The sequence below is a fragment of the Sinocyclocheilus grahami genome, unplaced genomic scaffold (assembly GCF_001515645.1).
Source record: "Sinocyclocheilus grahami isolate Dianchi unplaced genomic scaffold, SAMN03320097.WGS_v1.1 scaffold778.1, whole genome shotgun sequence".
In the NCBI taxonomy this organism is placed as follows: domain Eukaryota; kingdom Metazoa; phylum Chordata; class Actinopteri; order Cypriniformes; family Cyprinidae; genus Sinocyclocheilus; species Sinocyclocheilus grahami.
Window position 1 is genome coordinate 258,943 of NW_015505957.1, and position 15,945 is coordinate 274,887.

At 35.9% G+C, this 15,945-nt stretch overlaps 1 protein-coding gene across 1 annotated transcript in view; it reads left to right on the forward strand.

Annotated features, from left to right (window-relative positions):
* Window positions 1-15,814, forward strand: part of LOC107561551 (rho GTPase-activating protein 5-like) — a 47,870-nt gene extending 32,056 nt beyond the window's left edge. The window contains exons 4-7 of the mRNA XM_016246020.1: window positions 7,851-7,928; window positions 10,114-10,245; window positions 13,028-13,133; window positions 14,623-15,814. Coding sequence (XP_016101506.1) covers window positions 7,851-7,928; window positions 10,114-10,245; window positions 13,028-13,133; window positions 14,623-14,938 — 632 coding nt within the window. The 3' untranslated portion in view covers window positions 14,939-15,814. The remainder of the gene's footprint in view (window positions 1-7,850; window positions 7,929-10,113; window positions 10,246-13,027; window positions 13,134-14,622) is intronic.
* The last annotated feature ends 131 nt before the right edge of the window (window positions 15,815-15,945 follow it).

The window sequence follows — 15,945 nt, forward strand, 5'->3', positions numbered from 1 at the left end:
TCGGTTTATGAGATCGGACTTTTTAGAGACTGCCGATCAATCATCCCAAAGCGATTATCAGCCGATAGCGATCAGTTTCCGATCAGTCGGAGCACCCCTAATATTTAGGAATAATATAGGTTTCATTTATAAATAAAAAAGGTTGTTAAATTATTGGATATGCTTATGTAGAAAACACAAGTGTGATTTTTTTTTTTTAATCATTGTGTAGTAGTAGTAAAGAACTATGCAACCCACTACAGCACTTGGATCCACCAGTGAAAGAAGACGTTGCCATAAAAATGAGAATCATGGCAAAAGAACTCGGTTGAGGTTTCTCTATAATCTAAAACAACTTACGCTAAGGGTTGAGGGTCAATAAGAGATAAAATTCATCTTTTTTATTTAGCAAGTATTAATTGATCAAAATTGGGAGTAAAGACTTGTGCAGTTAAAAAAATTATATTTCAAATGAATGCTGTTCTTTTTAACTTAACAGCTGAATTTCACAGTACCACGTTTTCCACACAAATATTAAGAAGTTTTCAACATTGATGATAAATGTTTCTTTACCTCAATCAGCATATTAGATTGATTTCTGAAGGATCACTGAAGACTGTAGTAATGGCTGCTGAATATACAGCTTTGTCACAGTATGAAAAATCTTACAGACACCAAACTTAGTAAAGGTAAAGTAGGCCTATATTTTTAACTCTTGTTATTAAACTTCACATATTGTATTTCATACTCGCACATTGTAAAACTACCGTACACATTTATAGATATTTATTCTATTACATCATGTGCAATGTGTCATGATATTGTGCTATGTAACTTAGAATTTAGGCTTAAATCTTGTTGTGGATTTGTTTAAAAATTCCCATGGAGAAAATGAATGGGAAAAATACTTCCGCAACCAAGACTTTCACACTGGTTACTGTTGCACTCTAGTGGTTGTCGTTGCATTGAATTGTTCATTTGCATAAAATGTAAACTCGCCTAACCTTGTTGAGTCTCTGGACATGTTTGCTTGTGTCACTAATGGTCACTCCGACTTGTGTCCCATTGAAACCAACACTCATTGACAATGAATGACTTCCTTCTGCTGTTATTATCAACAGGGATTAGTGCTCATTGTGAGAACAAATACTCATGAAAAACATGACATTTTAGTTCCTCTAATGAAGCATCTGACATGCAGAGTCTGTGTGCAGTGCACTTTTTGTGTGATATTGTCCTCTTCCTGCTGTGTAAACACTTCATCAAGAGCTCTAAAACAGCAGTGCTCATAATGGCAGGTTTTCATTACTATGCTGACCTTTTGTGTACGTCGTCTGGCATCACTTCAAACCACATTCGAAATTACCTCTGCTAAAAGAGAATTAAAGCTTAACTGATAAATCTATGCTATATTGTGATTTCTGGGTTTTATATGAGTGCCCGATTTGATTTATGGTCTGTTTTTGCATATGGGCTCTATTTTGACATTTCCTGTGTTACGGTAATGCCTGTGATTTCCTGTATCATGGTGGCCTTTTGTTGCCTCTGAGGTTGAGTGCGATTGTAATCTGCTGATGAGGAGGTGCAGATAAAGTCCAGCGGTGGATGGGAAGGGCTTAGAGGGGACAATAGACTTGCATCCAAATTAAGATCACTTCCCTCAGTACGGCTTCCTGTTACTGTTTTTAACAACACTTTTGACATTGACCTTCCTCACAGCATTTGACTAAAGATCATCACGTCTGAAATTACTGACACACCACACAGGATCCACACACTGACTGATTTTACTTTTATGGCTGCCAGCTGTTGAACACCATGATTATTGGTGGCTTAGAGTCCTCTTGGGAAGTTTGTATTTATGTGTTGTGAAGTCATAATTACGATGTCAGGTCCGTTCAAATCACTGTGGTCAAAGCAAGATGGTGATGCACCTTTTCTACATAAAATTTAGCACTGTTTTTTAAAATCTACATCTACAAAATGATGAATACAGAATGTGCATTGGTTGTGCTGCATTATGTTTTAATGATTTTTCAAGGTGCTGTAAATTGAATCATATTTTCTATCGTAATTGTTCAATTCTGTTATTTTGTAAATGCAATTTCGAAAACAAACCAAAACAGATTTTCATTTTAACAAGTTTAGGGGATAGTTCAAGGGTTAGTTCACCCAAAAAATTAAAATCTGTTATCATTACTCACCTTTAAATTGTTCCAAACCTGTTTCTTTTTTTCTGTTAAACACAAAATACATTTTTGAAGAATGTTGGGAAACAAACGATTGCCGGTAGCCACTGACTTCTATAATATAGAAATAAAATACTGTGGAAGTCAATGGCTACTGGCAACTGTTTGGTTACCAACATTCTTCAAAATATCTTTTTTGTGTGTGTGTTCAGCAGAAGAAAAGAAAATGACCATTTAAATTTTTGGGTGAACTATCTCTTAAAAGAAAATCCAGAGTTTCCCACTCATAATTACAACTTAGTGAAATTCATGTGCATTCAACTCGTAATTACTATCTTTCTGATTTGACTTGAACGCACTATATGCTTGAAATGTGTCCGCACTAAAAGAGTGAGTAACATTTTACGTTATTTGGAGCGGTTGAAGTGTGTTTATACTATCCATCAAGTGATTTGTATAAACCTGAGTGACTAAATCTCAGGGAAGTGCAAATGTCTGTTTGTGTGTACTGTGCTTTATCAGCTATCTGAAATAGTAAGCTGACACGTTCTTGAGCAGGCTGACTGTTCAGTACGTGTGAACTCCTTCAAGGCTTTGACTTTGATATGGTACAGTGCGGTTAGTCTCGACGTGTTCCTGCACTTGTAAGTGAGCTCACACTCTGTTCGCAGTGTCAGGCTGGGCATAACACCACCAGGCCAGAGCTCACGATTCACACATGTGACAGGCCTGACAAAAAGGGTTGGATCCAAACCCACGCCGTTGCGTGGTAACCTCACCAAACCATCACTTAATCTCTATGAGTCATCAACAGGCATTACAGATGACATCACAAAGGAACAATCAACCAGGGATGGGTCACGATGGTTGCCTAAGCCAGTGTTTCCCAACCTTTCTTTAGTTGCGGCACTTGGAAATTTTAACAAATTTGTGGCACCCTACAAAATTAATTTTGTCACAATATTTGAATTTCTAACTTCGATGTGATACATTGAAAAGTATAGATATTCGGTACAGCAGGGAAGAACGGCAGAATATACTGTCATACAGATATTTTTAATATTATAAAAAAAAATTGTCCATCAATGGTGGCAATCAGTAGGCTAATTTCTAATGAAAAGACCAATTTATATGACCGATTTTAATGTAGGCTTTTATTCATATGTAAACATTGTGAGATAGCTAGTTATAATGGTAATTAAACAAAGTTTTGCTCATTCAGTGTATTTTTGATTTTACAGTTGGGTTATTTTGTTGCAGTAGCACGAGATAGCTTGATTTAAAACTTTGAATTGAATAAAAAATGACAAGGAGGCTAAGCAGTTAATAATAAAATAAGAACAAATAAAGAAATTACTAATGATAGCACAAATAAAAAATAATGCCTACAAATGAAATTGCTTTTTAGTTTTTCAGGTAGGTCTAACACACAGTAGGGCTATTAAGAGATTTTTATTTTTTACCAATTATCCAAATAATGTTTAATCCTAGAAAGCTATTATTATCAGAGGACACGTGAGCATAACGTTTAGCAGATCAATGAATGAGAGGGCAGCGTTACCAGAGTTGACCATTTACCACACCTTGTTACAGCACAGTAGGGCTATTGCAAACAGAAACAATACTGTACTACATAGATGTTTCCTGTCAGCTCGATTTTTGAGTGGACTTCACTGTTCCGATGAGCACAAACGGTATATGAGTGGAGCACTCACATGGGCCGTGAGCGACTGAGCGGAGCACACACACGCATAGAGCGGGATAATACACAGAGAGTCACACCACGTGAAAGTGAATCCTGAGGGGTGAACTCATTTTTGGCAGCCGGAATTTCAGTGCATCTCTAATTATTGGCGATATCAGAAATGGATATTATATAATAGCTGCCTTTTTGAACATTTTAGCAATTTAAAAATTTATTTTTTACAGACGGCACCTCGGTTGGGAAACACTGGCCTAAGCAATAAAATCAGTTTGCTAATTCATCTTGAATTTTTTATCTCTCTTTTTTTTTTGGGAGTGTTTTCATTTCACTTATGTGCTAAACTACATACTTCTTGCACAAGCTCTTTTGACTTCTCAGGAGAATATATTTGATAATGTTTAGTTGGAATTAAAAAATTGACATTGTGGTGAGATTTTATTTGGTCATAGTTTCACACTAGCTCCTTAAGTAACTTATGTCACTCGCTAGTATGAGAGCATCAAAACATTAAAGATGTTTTCATAATATATTTTTAATAAGTTTTAATAGCATATTTGCTGATAGATTTATTAAATTCATTTTAATTTTAAACTGTTCGAGTGAATTAAAAAGCATTAGTTCAACAATTTATTTGTTCTGTTTTTTTATTTGTTTTACAGTGTGCATTGAAATGTGTTTTAGTGAACAAAAGTCAAATATGATGTCGAAGTGTACATTTAACTAATTACTATATTTTCTAGGGCTGTGTTTCACCAGTAAAGATACGATACGTATCCCAATACTGGACTGCACCGAATTTCACCTCAGCAGGATTAAGTAAAACAGCTGTTTATTAAACACTGCATACTATAGGGCTATTGCTAACTATAAGCAGATAAGTACAGTGGCCGAGAAGTGCAAAACAAATCACAATTCTGAAAACAAAATAGCAAATTACAAACGCAAATGCAAATCTGATTGTTTAAATTTATTGTATGAATTGCCCTTACTATGGTATAAAAAAAAAAAAGAATGTACATTTACATTGTTCTTATATTACCTTTGAATCAGATTTCAAAAAACTAGTTAACGCTAATGGGAGGGTGTTTCTAATACAGTGTCTATGGGAGTGACGGTAAATTTGACATATTTCTGCCGTTCAGTCTCTCTCCCGCTCTTTTTTTTTTTTATATGTCGTGAAAACACTATCATGGCCATTTTATTTAGCTGTTTATGCAAATGGGAATGCAAAAAAAGGTAGAGGTGTGTTATATTGGGATTTTTGTGGGGCAGAGAGAATTTAAAGGCAAGAATGTAAATACAAAATGTTAAAAGTTGAACAGTCTTTTTTATTAGGAATATTAAACTGGAATTGAGTTATATCAAACAGCATTAAGGGTTCTTTCACACTAGCACTTTTGGTGCGCACCTGGGTTTGATGTCAGAGTTCGGTTCGTTTGGATGATGAACGCTGTCTTCCGAACTCGGGTGCGCACCCGCAAAACCAGTTCATGTGAACTCCGGTATGGTTCGCTGCTGATATGAACACAATTGTACCAAATCACAGAAGTAAACTGCTATTAATGACGTATTTGTTTGTTTGTTAAAAAAAAAAAAATGTGTGTTTGTGTGTGTTTCACTCACTTTCCTGACGAGCGTGACTGACGCGCTGCAAGCAGAGAGCTGTATATCTCATTTCATTGTCGTTGTGTTTTCTGACTTATTTTGTTTTCGGATTTGTTGTTGTGTTTTCTGAATTTTGTTCTTTTAGATTTGCATTTGCTTTTGTAATTTGTTATTTTTTTTTTCAGAATTGTGATTTGTTTTGCACTTCTTGGTCACCGTAGAGAAGGCAGTTGACCTCTGCATTATGAAGGGCCTCCATAACTCTACCACAGTAGGCTACAATATAAGTAATGGCGAATGTTTCAAGTTATTATTGGGCACTCTCCACCAGGAACAATATTCTGATTGTTTGCATCTTGTTTTTTGGCCCATAAATAATAATGTACTCATTCTAATATATAAAAAAATCATTACATTGCTGATAGGTTATCATTACACAAATTAACACATTCTCTACATTTAAAAAAATAGAAATAATAATCAGAAGTGTTCCAAGCTAATGCTAATAACTAGCTCACAGCACATTCAGCAACACAGAAACTTCTCAGCGCTGCCCTGCAATTTTATTAAAAAAATTGCTTAATCGCTGAAGAGCTACAATATCGTACTCAACAAGGAGCTGGTAACATCAGTTTCTAAAGCAATTAAAGCCACATCTTCACTGTTAGAGAAATGCTGCAAAAACAGTGGTAATTCATACATACACAGCCCCTCTCTCTCTCTCGTAAATGAACACTTGATGAATTACACTTTTCTGAGAATAGAATATTGAAGTGGAGATCGCTAAACTGCAAGCTTACTTAGTTTTCAGAAAGCCAGCGAGTTTATCCTCAGTGGAGAGAGCGCACGTACACATGGTTGCCAGGTTGACAAACGCAGATATGTCGGGGATTACATCTCTTTATATCAGGCAACCCCGGTTGTGTTCCTCTGCAGCCAGATTAAACAGTGTTGTAGCCTATATATTATAATCTATTCATTATTTTTTTGAAACCTTGCACTTTTCTGCTCTGTTTTAAATGCTGCTCATGTTTTCAAAATCACTGCTGAGCACGTGGTACGATATCGATACAGAGACAGAGCTATCCCTTAAAGGTACAATATGGCTACCTACTATGTTGGGAGTGTCAACCAGACACTGTATTTTTTACAGTATTATCATAACTGTAGTATTTGCATGATAACAATATTAATTCCCCCCCCCCCAATATTTGTAACTAGCTAGATCTCTAGATTTCAAAAAGACTCATATTTCAATTCTTTTAACCCAGGCAGTAATAAACAGCCTGCATTCGTCACTACACACCTGCCCTTTCTGTGAACACTGTGGCGAGTTAAGCAGGCGCCTCTGTGTAGCCTCCCACTACTCTGGAGGAGGGACCGGCTCTGACATGTGCGAGCATCTCAAAAATGCACAGCGGTTTTGACTTGTAGCAGTTAGCAGCCCACAAGGCTTTGGAAGTGACTGGGGGCCCTGTGTTTTGCATCAGCGCTCCGGAGCACTGCGGAGCTGCACAAGGTCATGGCTTCACAGAGCTATCTTTAGCTTGATAAACGGGCTTCAGTAGATTAGACGTAATGAAAATAAAGAGATACACGCAGCGTTATCTGTCAGGGAACTGGGAAGTGTGGGTTGAATTCTGCTGCATTATCTGCATTTATGGCCTACTTTTTCTCTCGGCGAGATCAGCTCGTATGACCACTCATCCATCTGGAGTGGCCCAGTTTACTGGGTTGAGTGCATGGTTTTAAATATTTGAGCAAAGGTTGTAGAAAAAAAGAGCTGTTCTGTGGAAATGCTGTAGATCTAGGCCCTATAGCTCTCAGTAATATTTAGTCTTCTGAGGAAGATTTGCACCTCAGTAATGACAGCATTTCTGTGGATGTGGCACACACGTACTGTTTTGGCAGATGCTTTCTTACCTGTGACTGACAACAACATACTGTTACTTTAGAAGGTATTACGCACTCAAATGGAACAACACAAAGGCACAGATACAGCTAGTCATATTTAAAAGCCCATGTAAAAAGATCAACTTGGCTTTGGAATAAAAAGAAAAAGGATCATCTCGCTGTTCAGAGATGCTTTGTTTCACAAGCATAATTTTCTGTCAAAAATATGGACTTGGGGTACCTTAACTTGTTTTCTTCATCCTTTACTGTTTGTTCTGCAGTGTTTCTTAATTTGTATTCACTTTATATTTAATAAGAAACTGTGGAACTGACACATATCGTTCATTTGTGCATCCTTTTATATGGCTGCTTTAAAGCATTAGCTGTTTTTTAGAGCACTAACTGCTTTGTTCCACTGAGGTTTTGTCACATAACCTTTGCGGGATTGATTTTAATGAAGTGTCACTCTTAATTTGCAGGTCTCACCGCAGAGGGCCTTTATCGAGTGAGTGGAAACAAGACTGATCAAGACAACATTCAGAAACAATTCGACCAGGGTACGTACTGATTTTAACTGGGCTCTGTGGGAAATTAGGCTTCATTTGCAGGCGTTTGATGGCATGCTGCTAGGACACATGTTGGAAGATAGTTCACAAATTGGATAGAAGGAGACTGATAAACTCTAGTTTGAAGGGTTAATTTGTATATTTGATTTTCTCGTCACCTTTTAGATTCATTATGGTTCTATTGAAGACACACTGCTCTGCAGCATTTACCAGAAAGCTAAACAGTCTCAGGTCTCTTGTCTGCTTCAGTTATTTGCTTCATTTTAATGTGCAATATATTAATCATTTATTTTTTATTAATATATACATATTTTTCCTTAATTTAAATTTAAAATTGTATTTTATTTAAATGATTATATATTTTTTTTATAATAGTTTTTTATATAAAATATAAGATTTTCTGTTCATAGTACATGAATGTTAACATAATTTATATAATAAAATGTAATTTTTAAATCAAAATTTTCTTATGATTTCCAACTTCTAATTATCAAAGGGTGAAATCTCCATTTAGCAGCATGAATGACAAGAAACAGGCCCTGAATTACGTGATTATGATCTGTCACACTGTAAATGGACCATTCCTGTAAAAACAAACTTGACATTTGTGGCTTCTGACTGGCGTGATGCCTGCAGGCCTCCATCAAGCTGTGATTCGCACTAGTTATTAGCTCATGCAGGACATTTTTAGCTTAAATCTCCTTGTGACACATAAAAGTGATCTGTTATATTCTCATTTTAAAGCTCAGAATTAAATTGTCACTATGCTGACAATATATTGAGGCAGTTACAGGCTAGCGGTGGGTGGTATGACCAAAATTTATTCCATGACACGAACAATTGTATTTCACTGTAATGGTCTATATCACAATGTAGTTATTTTGGCTGCAAATCCATTGAAAAATATATTGTATATATTAAATAACTGAGTATTTTGGATAATGCAGTGAATTCAGTCTTTTACTTAATTTGTTTTTTATTTGTAGCTTGATGGACAGGAACCAAATGATAAGATTATTCATAACAAATGACGCCTGGCATCCATGCAAAAGCGGCTTTTAGCACATTATGTAACGCTTGAGTTAAAAAACAACAGCTTCAAAACATTAAAACTGACAAAAATAAATGCTGTGCATTACAAAACCCTTCCTTATTTTGATAGCTTTGCAATATATTTCCTCATTACTGTGTTACATTGCTGTTTCCTCATTGCTCTTGTGTGTAATACCATCATACCGCTCGCTATACAGAAGATATACGTTTTTATTTTGTAGCTTAAGTGAATCCACTCTTGTTTTCATATGTGACCCTGGACCACAAAACCAGTCTTAAGTCGCTGGGGTATATTTGTAGCAATAGCCAAAAAAAAATTTGTATGGGTCAAAATTATAGATTTTTCTTTTATGCCAAAAATCATTAGGATATTACGTAAAGATCATGTTCCATGAAGATATTTTGTAAATTTCCTACTGTAAGTATATTAAAACTTAATTTGTGATTGGTAGTATGCATATCTAAGAACTTCATTTGGACAACTTTAAAGGCGATTTTCTCAATATTTCAATTTTTTTTGCACCCTCAGATTCCAGATTTTCTCAGCCAAATATTGTCCTATCCTAACAAACCATACATCAATGGAAAGCTTGTTTATTCACCTTTCAGATGATGTATAAATCTCAATTTCGAAAAATTGACCCATATGACTGGTTTTGTGGTCCAGGGTCACATATATCTTTCAAATCAAACACTAGTCATCTCTTGCTGGTGAGTTGTGGAAATGAGGGGGTGGAAAATCTTCAGCCGAGTGACCAGATTATTCACTCAGTGAGCCATCGTTTGGCCAAAAGAGGTACTATAGGCATCAGTCTGCCCGCTGGCCTGGAGCCATTAGCCTGCCTCTCTTTTTCTCTTCTCCATCCTCACTATACTGTGAATTAGGTGCTTTTTCCCCTTCTTGTGTTCGTTCAGTGCCTTTGCAGAGAGATCTAGTCTGACAGCTGTCATTTCACCTTAAACCCGGCTCTTTCTCTTTCTCATTCCTCGTTATTTTCCTTTTCTTTATAGTTTTCCTTCTATTCTGCTCAGTCCCGTTAAATCTGATTTAGTGGCTTTACCAGCACTGACAAAGGGAGTTGGATGCTTATGCAAGCTCACACTATTTTCATTCTTCTCTCAGACCACAGTATTGACCTGATAGTGATGGATGTAGCCGTGAACGCCGTGGCTGGGGCCCTGAAGGCCTTCTTTGCCGACCTCCCCGACCCCCTCATACCGTATTCTCTCCACCCAGAGCTAGTGGAAGCAGCCAGTAAGTATCGATTCATTCAGGTTATCAAGTGCTTCCTCTTTGGCTGAGATTTGTGGTAGCGGACTGCTTTATAACATCGTTTTATTAGTTACCGATTGTTTCATTGAAGATTTTATGCTGACAATTTCTGCTAAGTGTGGCATTAAGTAGCTTTATCTAGCCTTAAGTAATAGTTTATTTTTTATTTTTTATAAAATACATACAGCTGTAACTTAAGTCAGTCATTTGTAGGTTGATTCCCCCAAAAACCGGTCACTGTAGCACCAAAAAAAAATTCAATTTATTTGAGCATTACAATAACAGTAACCATTGACTCAACCAATGTTGTGATTTTAAAATGTAATCTTTAAGATTTAGATTTTCAGAAGCTTGAAGGCCTTCTCTTACAAAACGTTATGCAATTTACTGACATAACATATTTGTGATCATTTTCACACAAACGGTTTATGCAGAGTTTGATTTTGAGTTTTTTCATACTGTAAAATAAGTTTGGATACCTGAATGCAATGTTCTAAGTGATTAACAAAACAGCCTAGAACAAAATCAGGGATCATCACCAAGTTTGCATTTATTTGATAAAAAAAATACAGTAAAAATAGTAATGTTGTGAAACATTAAAATTTAAAATATCTGTTTTCCATGCAATCTGACTGCAGTGTTTAATATTCATTTAGCCATGTCACAGAATGTAGTTGTAGCAAATTATTGTGTTATTTCTTTAATGCATCCTTGCTAAATAGAAGTATTAATTTCTTTTTTTAAGAAAAAAATCTTGCTGACTAAAAATATTTTTTCATATTTCATGTTTCATAATTAAAAAAAAAAACTACTTAAAATTATTTTTATTTGTTGTTTATATATGTGACCCTGGACCACAAAACCATAATCATAAGTATACCTGTCATAAGTAGCACGGGTATATTTGTAGCAATAGACAAAAATACATTGTATGGGTCAAAATTATCGATTTTTCTTTTATGCCAAAAATCATTAGGATATTAAGTAAAGCTCATGTTCCATGAAGATATTTTGTAAATTACCTACCGTAAATATATATATCAAAAGTTTATTTTTTATTAGTAATATGCATTGCTAAGGACTTCATTCGGACAACTTTAAAGGCAATTTTCTCAATATTTAGATTTTTTGCAGCCTCAGATTCCAGATTTTCAAATAGTTGTATCTCAGCCAAATATTGTCCTATCCTAACAAACCATACATCAATGGAAAGCATATTTATTCAGTTTTGTGTGATGTATTAATCTCAATTTAAAAAAATTGACCCTTAAGACTTGTTTTGTGGTCCAGGGTCTCATATGATTATTTATTTACATTTCTATTTTTCACTTGTTTCTCACCATTAATGTAGCCTTGGCAGCTGGCATGGCACATAATTATTAACAAACAAATATTTCACTTAAGGATTGGAAAAATCGCAGCAAAATGTCTGAAATTATGTCATTGCCAGTATTAGGTGTAAGTCATCAAACTTCAGTTGACTCCATCTGTAGTCATGTGTCTGACCCAGCCACTCATTCAAACTTCAGTCTTCACAAACAGCAGGTGGGCAGCAGCGTGTCGAGGTAAAATGAGGCAGGTTTAGTGACACAGCGTTCATCCGTTGCATCAGCACAGGCTGTGGCTACAAGAAAGACAGGAAGTGTGTCTGCTACAGCTATGAGAACAAGTAGCAACCTGCCCGTGTTACTTCACCGTTTCAACAGCCTATGAGTCGAGTTTTTTTCTATCTGTCCCCAGTTTCTTCTTTCAACTACGTTCAATATTAATCCCATCACCACACCGTCTAATCCCAGCCCAAGGTAGCTGAGAAGTCATTTAAATGCATCTGCATTTCCGTTTGATGCTTCTGAGTGCTGAATCTAATCCAGAGCCCCCTGTGATGTACTCCTCATTATTTCTGATCCACACTGCTGTAGATAAATGACAATTAAGCGCCGGGATGCTGTTCTTTTTGAACATACTGATATTTCAGCTTTATCTCTTCCCTCCCCTTGCAGTTTTTTTGGCCAGGCGGTTGTAGCTTGTTGTTCTTATACAGAAATCTCTTTTTGATAATGAGCATGACATGAATGCAAATTTCTAATTTTCTTTCTGCTGGAAAAGATCAAATATATATTTATTATGTGCTTGTCTATAAGTTTTAAATATTCAGTCCTTGTTGAACTTAATTATGAACTGATTGCACGTGTGACGTCTCTCGGAGTATTTGATTATGATTGGTTAATTTAGGTTATCTGCAGTTAAATATATATTTGTAATAATATATAGGGGTAATATTGAAATTCTGACCGAATTGTTAAATTCTGCACTTTTGTGTTTTGAAAATAAATGCTAAAAACTAAAATTAGTCTTTTAAAATTCTACAAGTGAATTTATGCATCACAACATTATAATGTACTGTTAAAATGGACATTCATTTTTAAGGTTGATAAATATTACATTTACCAGAGTTATTAAATGACTACTGTATATAGATCAACCTTAAGTGAGCATTAGATGAAATAAGGTACATGTAAATAAATATTAATATAGGGGAAATTATGTATTGATAGTTTAAAGTCTTTTGCATCGCTCTTTCTCATATAATAAACTCAGATCATGTCCATTTTATTTTATTTAGTAGTTTTGTAATAAGCAGAATAATGTACAAATAGCCACATATGATTACAAAATAATATAAAAAGAGGTATTAATAAATATATGAAAGTCTAAATATTTCCTCACTTCTGTCTAACGAGTTTGTTAAATGTGTTTTCTTCAGAAATTGTAGATCATTATGAGAGACTGCAAGTGCTGAAGGAAATAGTGAGAAAGTTTCCTCCTGTGAACTATGAAGTTTTCAAATATGTCATCACTCACCTCAACAGGTAAAGCATCAGTTCCCCTTTATATTTGTCTTCAGCTTTATAAAATAGTTTATCTTTGTTAAAAGTTCTGTTAATAAATCTCTTTCCCCCGCCATTGACGAGTTATCTCGTCTTTTAGAAGACAACGCTTCACCGCCAAAGACGAGTTTTTACGGCTGTTCGTGTTTTCACTGTTATACACTAGGGGGCGCTATTACACATCTTCTGAACTAGTAATGGGAAGTTCGGATCATTTTACCGACTCGGACATTTGAGTCTCGTTCAGCAAAATGAACGAATCTTTTTTCGAGTCATTTCGTTCATTTTAGCAAAATATAATTAAAATGTTACGTGTTACTTCCCTAATACGTCTTCTACTTACGCAAATGTTGATCACACTACAAACAATACAAAACTGCTATGAGAAACAGAAAAGATGAATTCATTGTTTACCTGGGTCTTCAGTCTATGTTTAGCTCACCTCACCTCTTATCTGACAAGTCTTCGGGTTTGGGCTTAAGGGGCTGTCACGTGATGAATAAACGACTCGAAAAACACGAAGACTCGAGAGATGAACTAATCAATTCTCTTTCTGGCTCAGACTGCATTGGTTAAAGCTTATGGGGCTGTCACGTGATGAACGAACGACTCGGAAAAACCCGAAGACTCGAGAGATGAACTACTTAACTAATCCAGTACAGAACCTATATGATGTTGCGCATGTGCGACTGAACGAATCACTCCCCGAGACGACTCGTTCTTCCCGAGTCACATTAAAGATTCATTCAAAATGAACGAATCGTTCAAGAACGACCCAACACTATTCTGAACGAGCACAAAACCTCCCGAACAAAAACATGTGTACAGGATGGAGAAACGAGCGATCTCTTATGTAAACAGATGCATATGAAAAATAATGCGATCATCAGCGATGGCAGCATATATATGAAAACTGCATAATGTTACGGAGTAAAATGTTGAGCCAGGGAGTGGTATATGTCTGTGCAAGCTTTGGAGGTGTTGATTGAAGCAATTTACTGGATTTATGCTTTGATAATCATACTGAATATTACCCAGATGTAGTTTTTGATAAAAATTAGATTTTCTCACCTTTTTGCTAAAAACTTATGCATTTTTATGAAACCTACCTATATTCAAGTGTTGATAAAAAAAAGAATGCTTTAAGCTAGAATAAAACTTTTTTTGTTTAAAAGTAGAGGCTGTGATCTTTATTTTGCTGTATTGCATATTCAAATATTCATACAGCAAAATATTCTGGAGGCCATCAAATTTTTGTGAAAATCATCAAAATCGCTGCCGGTGGCTGGCAACTTTTTTAAAAATGCTGGCGGTGAAAGAGTTAATAGTAATTTATCTCATTCATCTTTATGATAATTATGTAACTATTATGTTTAGAATATAATTATATTTTGTTTTGCTCATTTATATACTGTATATATACTTTTTAAGAATGCTTTTTAAAATGTATTTTATCTCCTTCCTCCACTAGGGTAAGTCAGCATAGTAAGACCACTTTGATGACGACCGACAATCTGTCCATTTGTTTCTGGCCTACGCTCATGAGGCCAGATTTTGAGAACAAGGACACGCTGTCCACCACCAAACTCAACCAGTCCGTCATCGAGTCCTTCATCCAGCAGTGCCAGTATTTCTTCTATGGTGGTGAAATCACAGAGACCTCCAGCGCCGAGGGGACGCCTCCTCCACATGGCCACGGCTTAGAGTCCCTGCTGGCCCTTCAGCTCCCTCCTCCCCTCCAGCCACAGCAGATCCAGCACCCGCTGCCCCCCGAACCCCTCATATAGACCTCCTACTCACATTCAGCTTGTACGTGTGCGGATAAGCCGCTTAAAATAAGAAGTGAAAAAAAAGAACCTTTTTTTGTACAAACGAAGATGTGACTTGCATAAGACCTCCCCTGTCCCATTTTTTTTCTTTTTGTTTTAATTTTCCCCTTTTCTGTTCCTCAGCCAGTCTGAATGAGAGAATGAGTAAAAACTGTAAAGAAAATGTCAATGTTAATTTGACGGTAAATGTGCACATTGACTAATTTCAAACATGGCAAACATAAGGAAGATATATTTATAAAACTTTTTTGTTTTGAAAGACAATGGAGCTGTCAATGACTCACTAAAACCAACACCACATTCACGGCTTGCCATAATGGCAAAATGTGCCATTTGTCTGCTTGTGTTTGTCCCCTTTTTATTTTACAATGGACTAAAGATATATTTTTAGGATATTTTTATCTTAAAGACAGCAGTTGTTGTAGGGGTGGTGATGTCCCAAGGCATTTGGGATTGAACTAATAGGAGTTTATAAAATCAGGGGCACCTGCCTAGGATGCACTTTGTCCTACAGACTTTGAACCGGGAGCCCCTCGTACTCTGGAAACCACAGAAAGGGAAACAGCCCACTGCAACCGTTTGGCACATCTCAGAGATCCAGGCTTCAGAAGATGCCAGGTTATCTCCGTCTCGTTTCATGTTTGTTCGTTTCCGTTTCCGCAGACCACCTTAAAAATGTCTATGGTTCTGTTGATTAATTTCTTAAACTGAATTTGCATGTTCTTTGCCACTTTTAATAACTGAAAGAGAGAAAAAACTTTAATGCTTAACTGTTTTTATGCAAGACTTTTTTTTTTTTTTTTTTAAATCTAACTTGTTTGAGAGAACATTAAAATGGGGGTCAAATTGTTATATTCGTTTGTTTGTGTCATGCCATAGTTCGACTGATCATATTTTGACTTTAATAATTTCCCTACAATAGGAAAATATAAATGTATCTATATATATATATATATATATATATA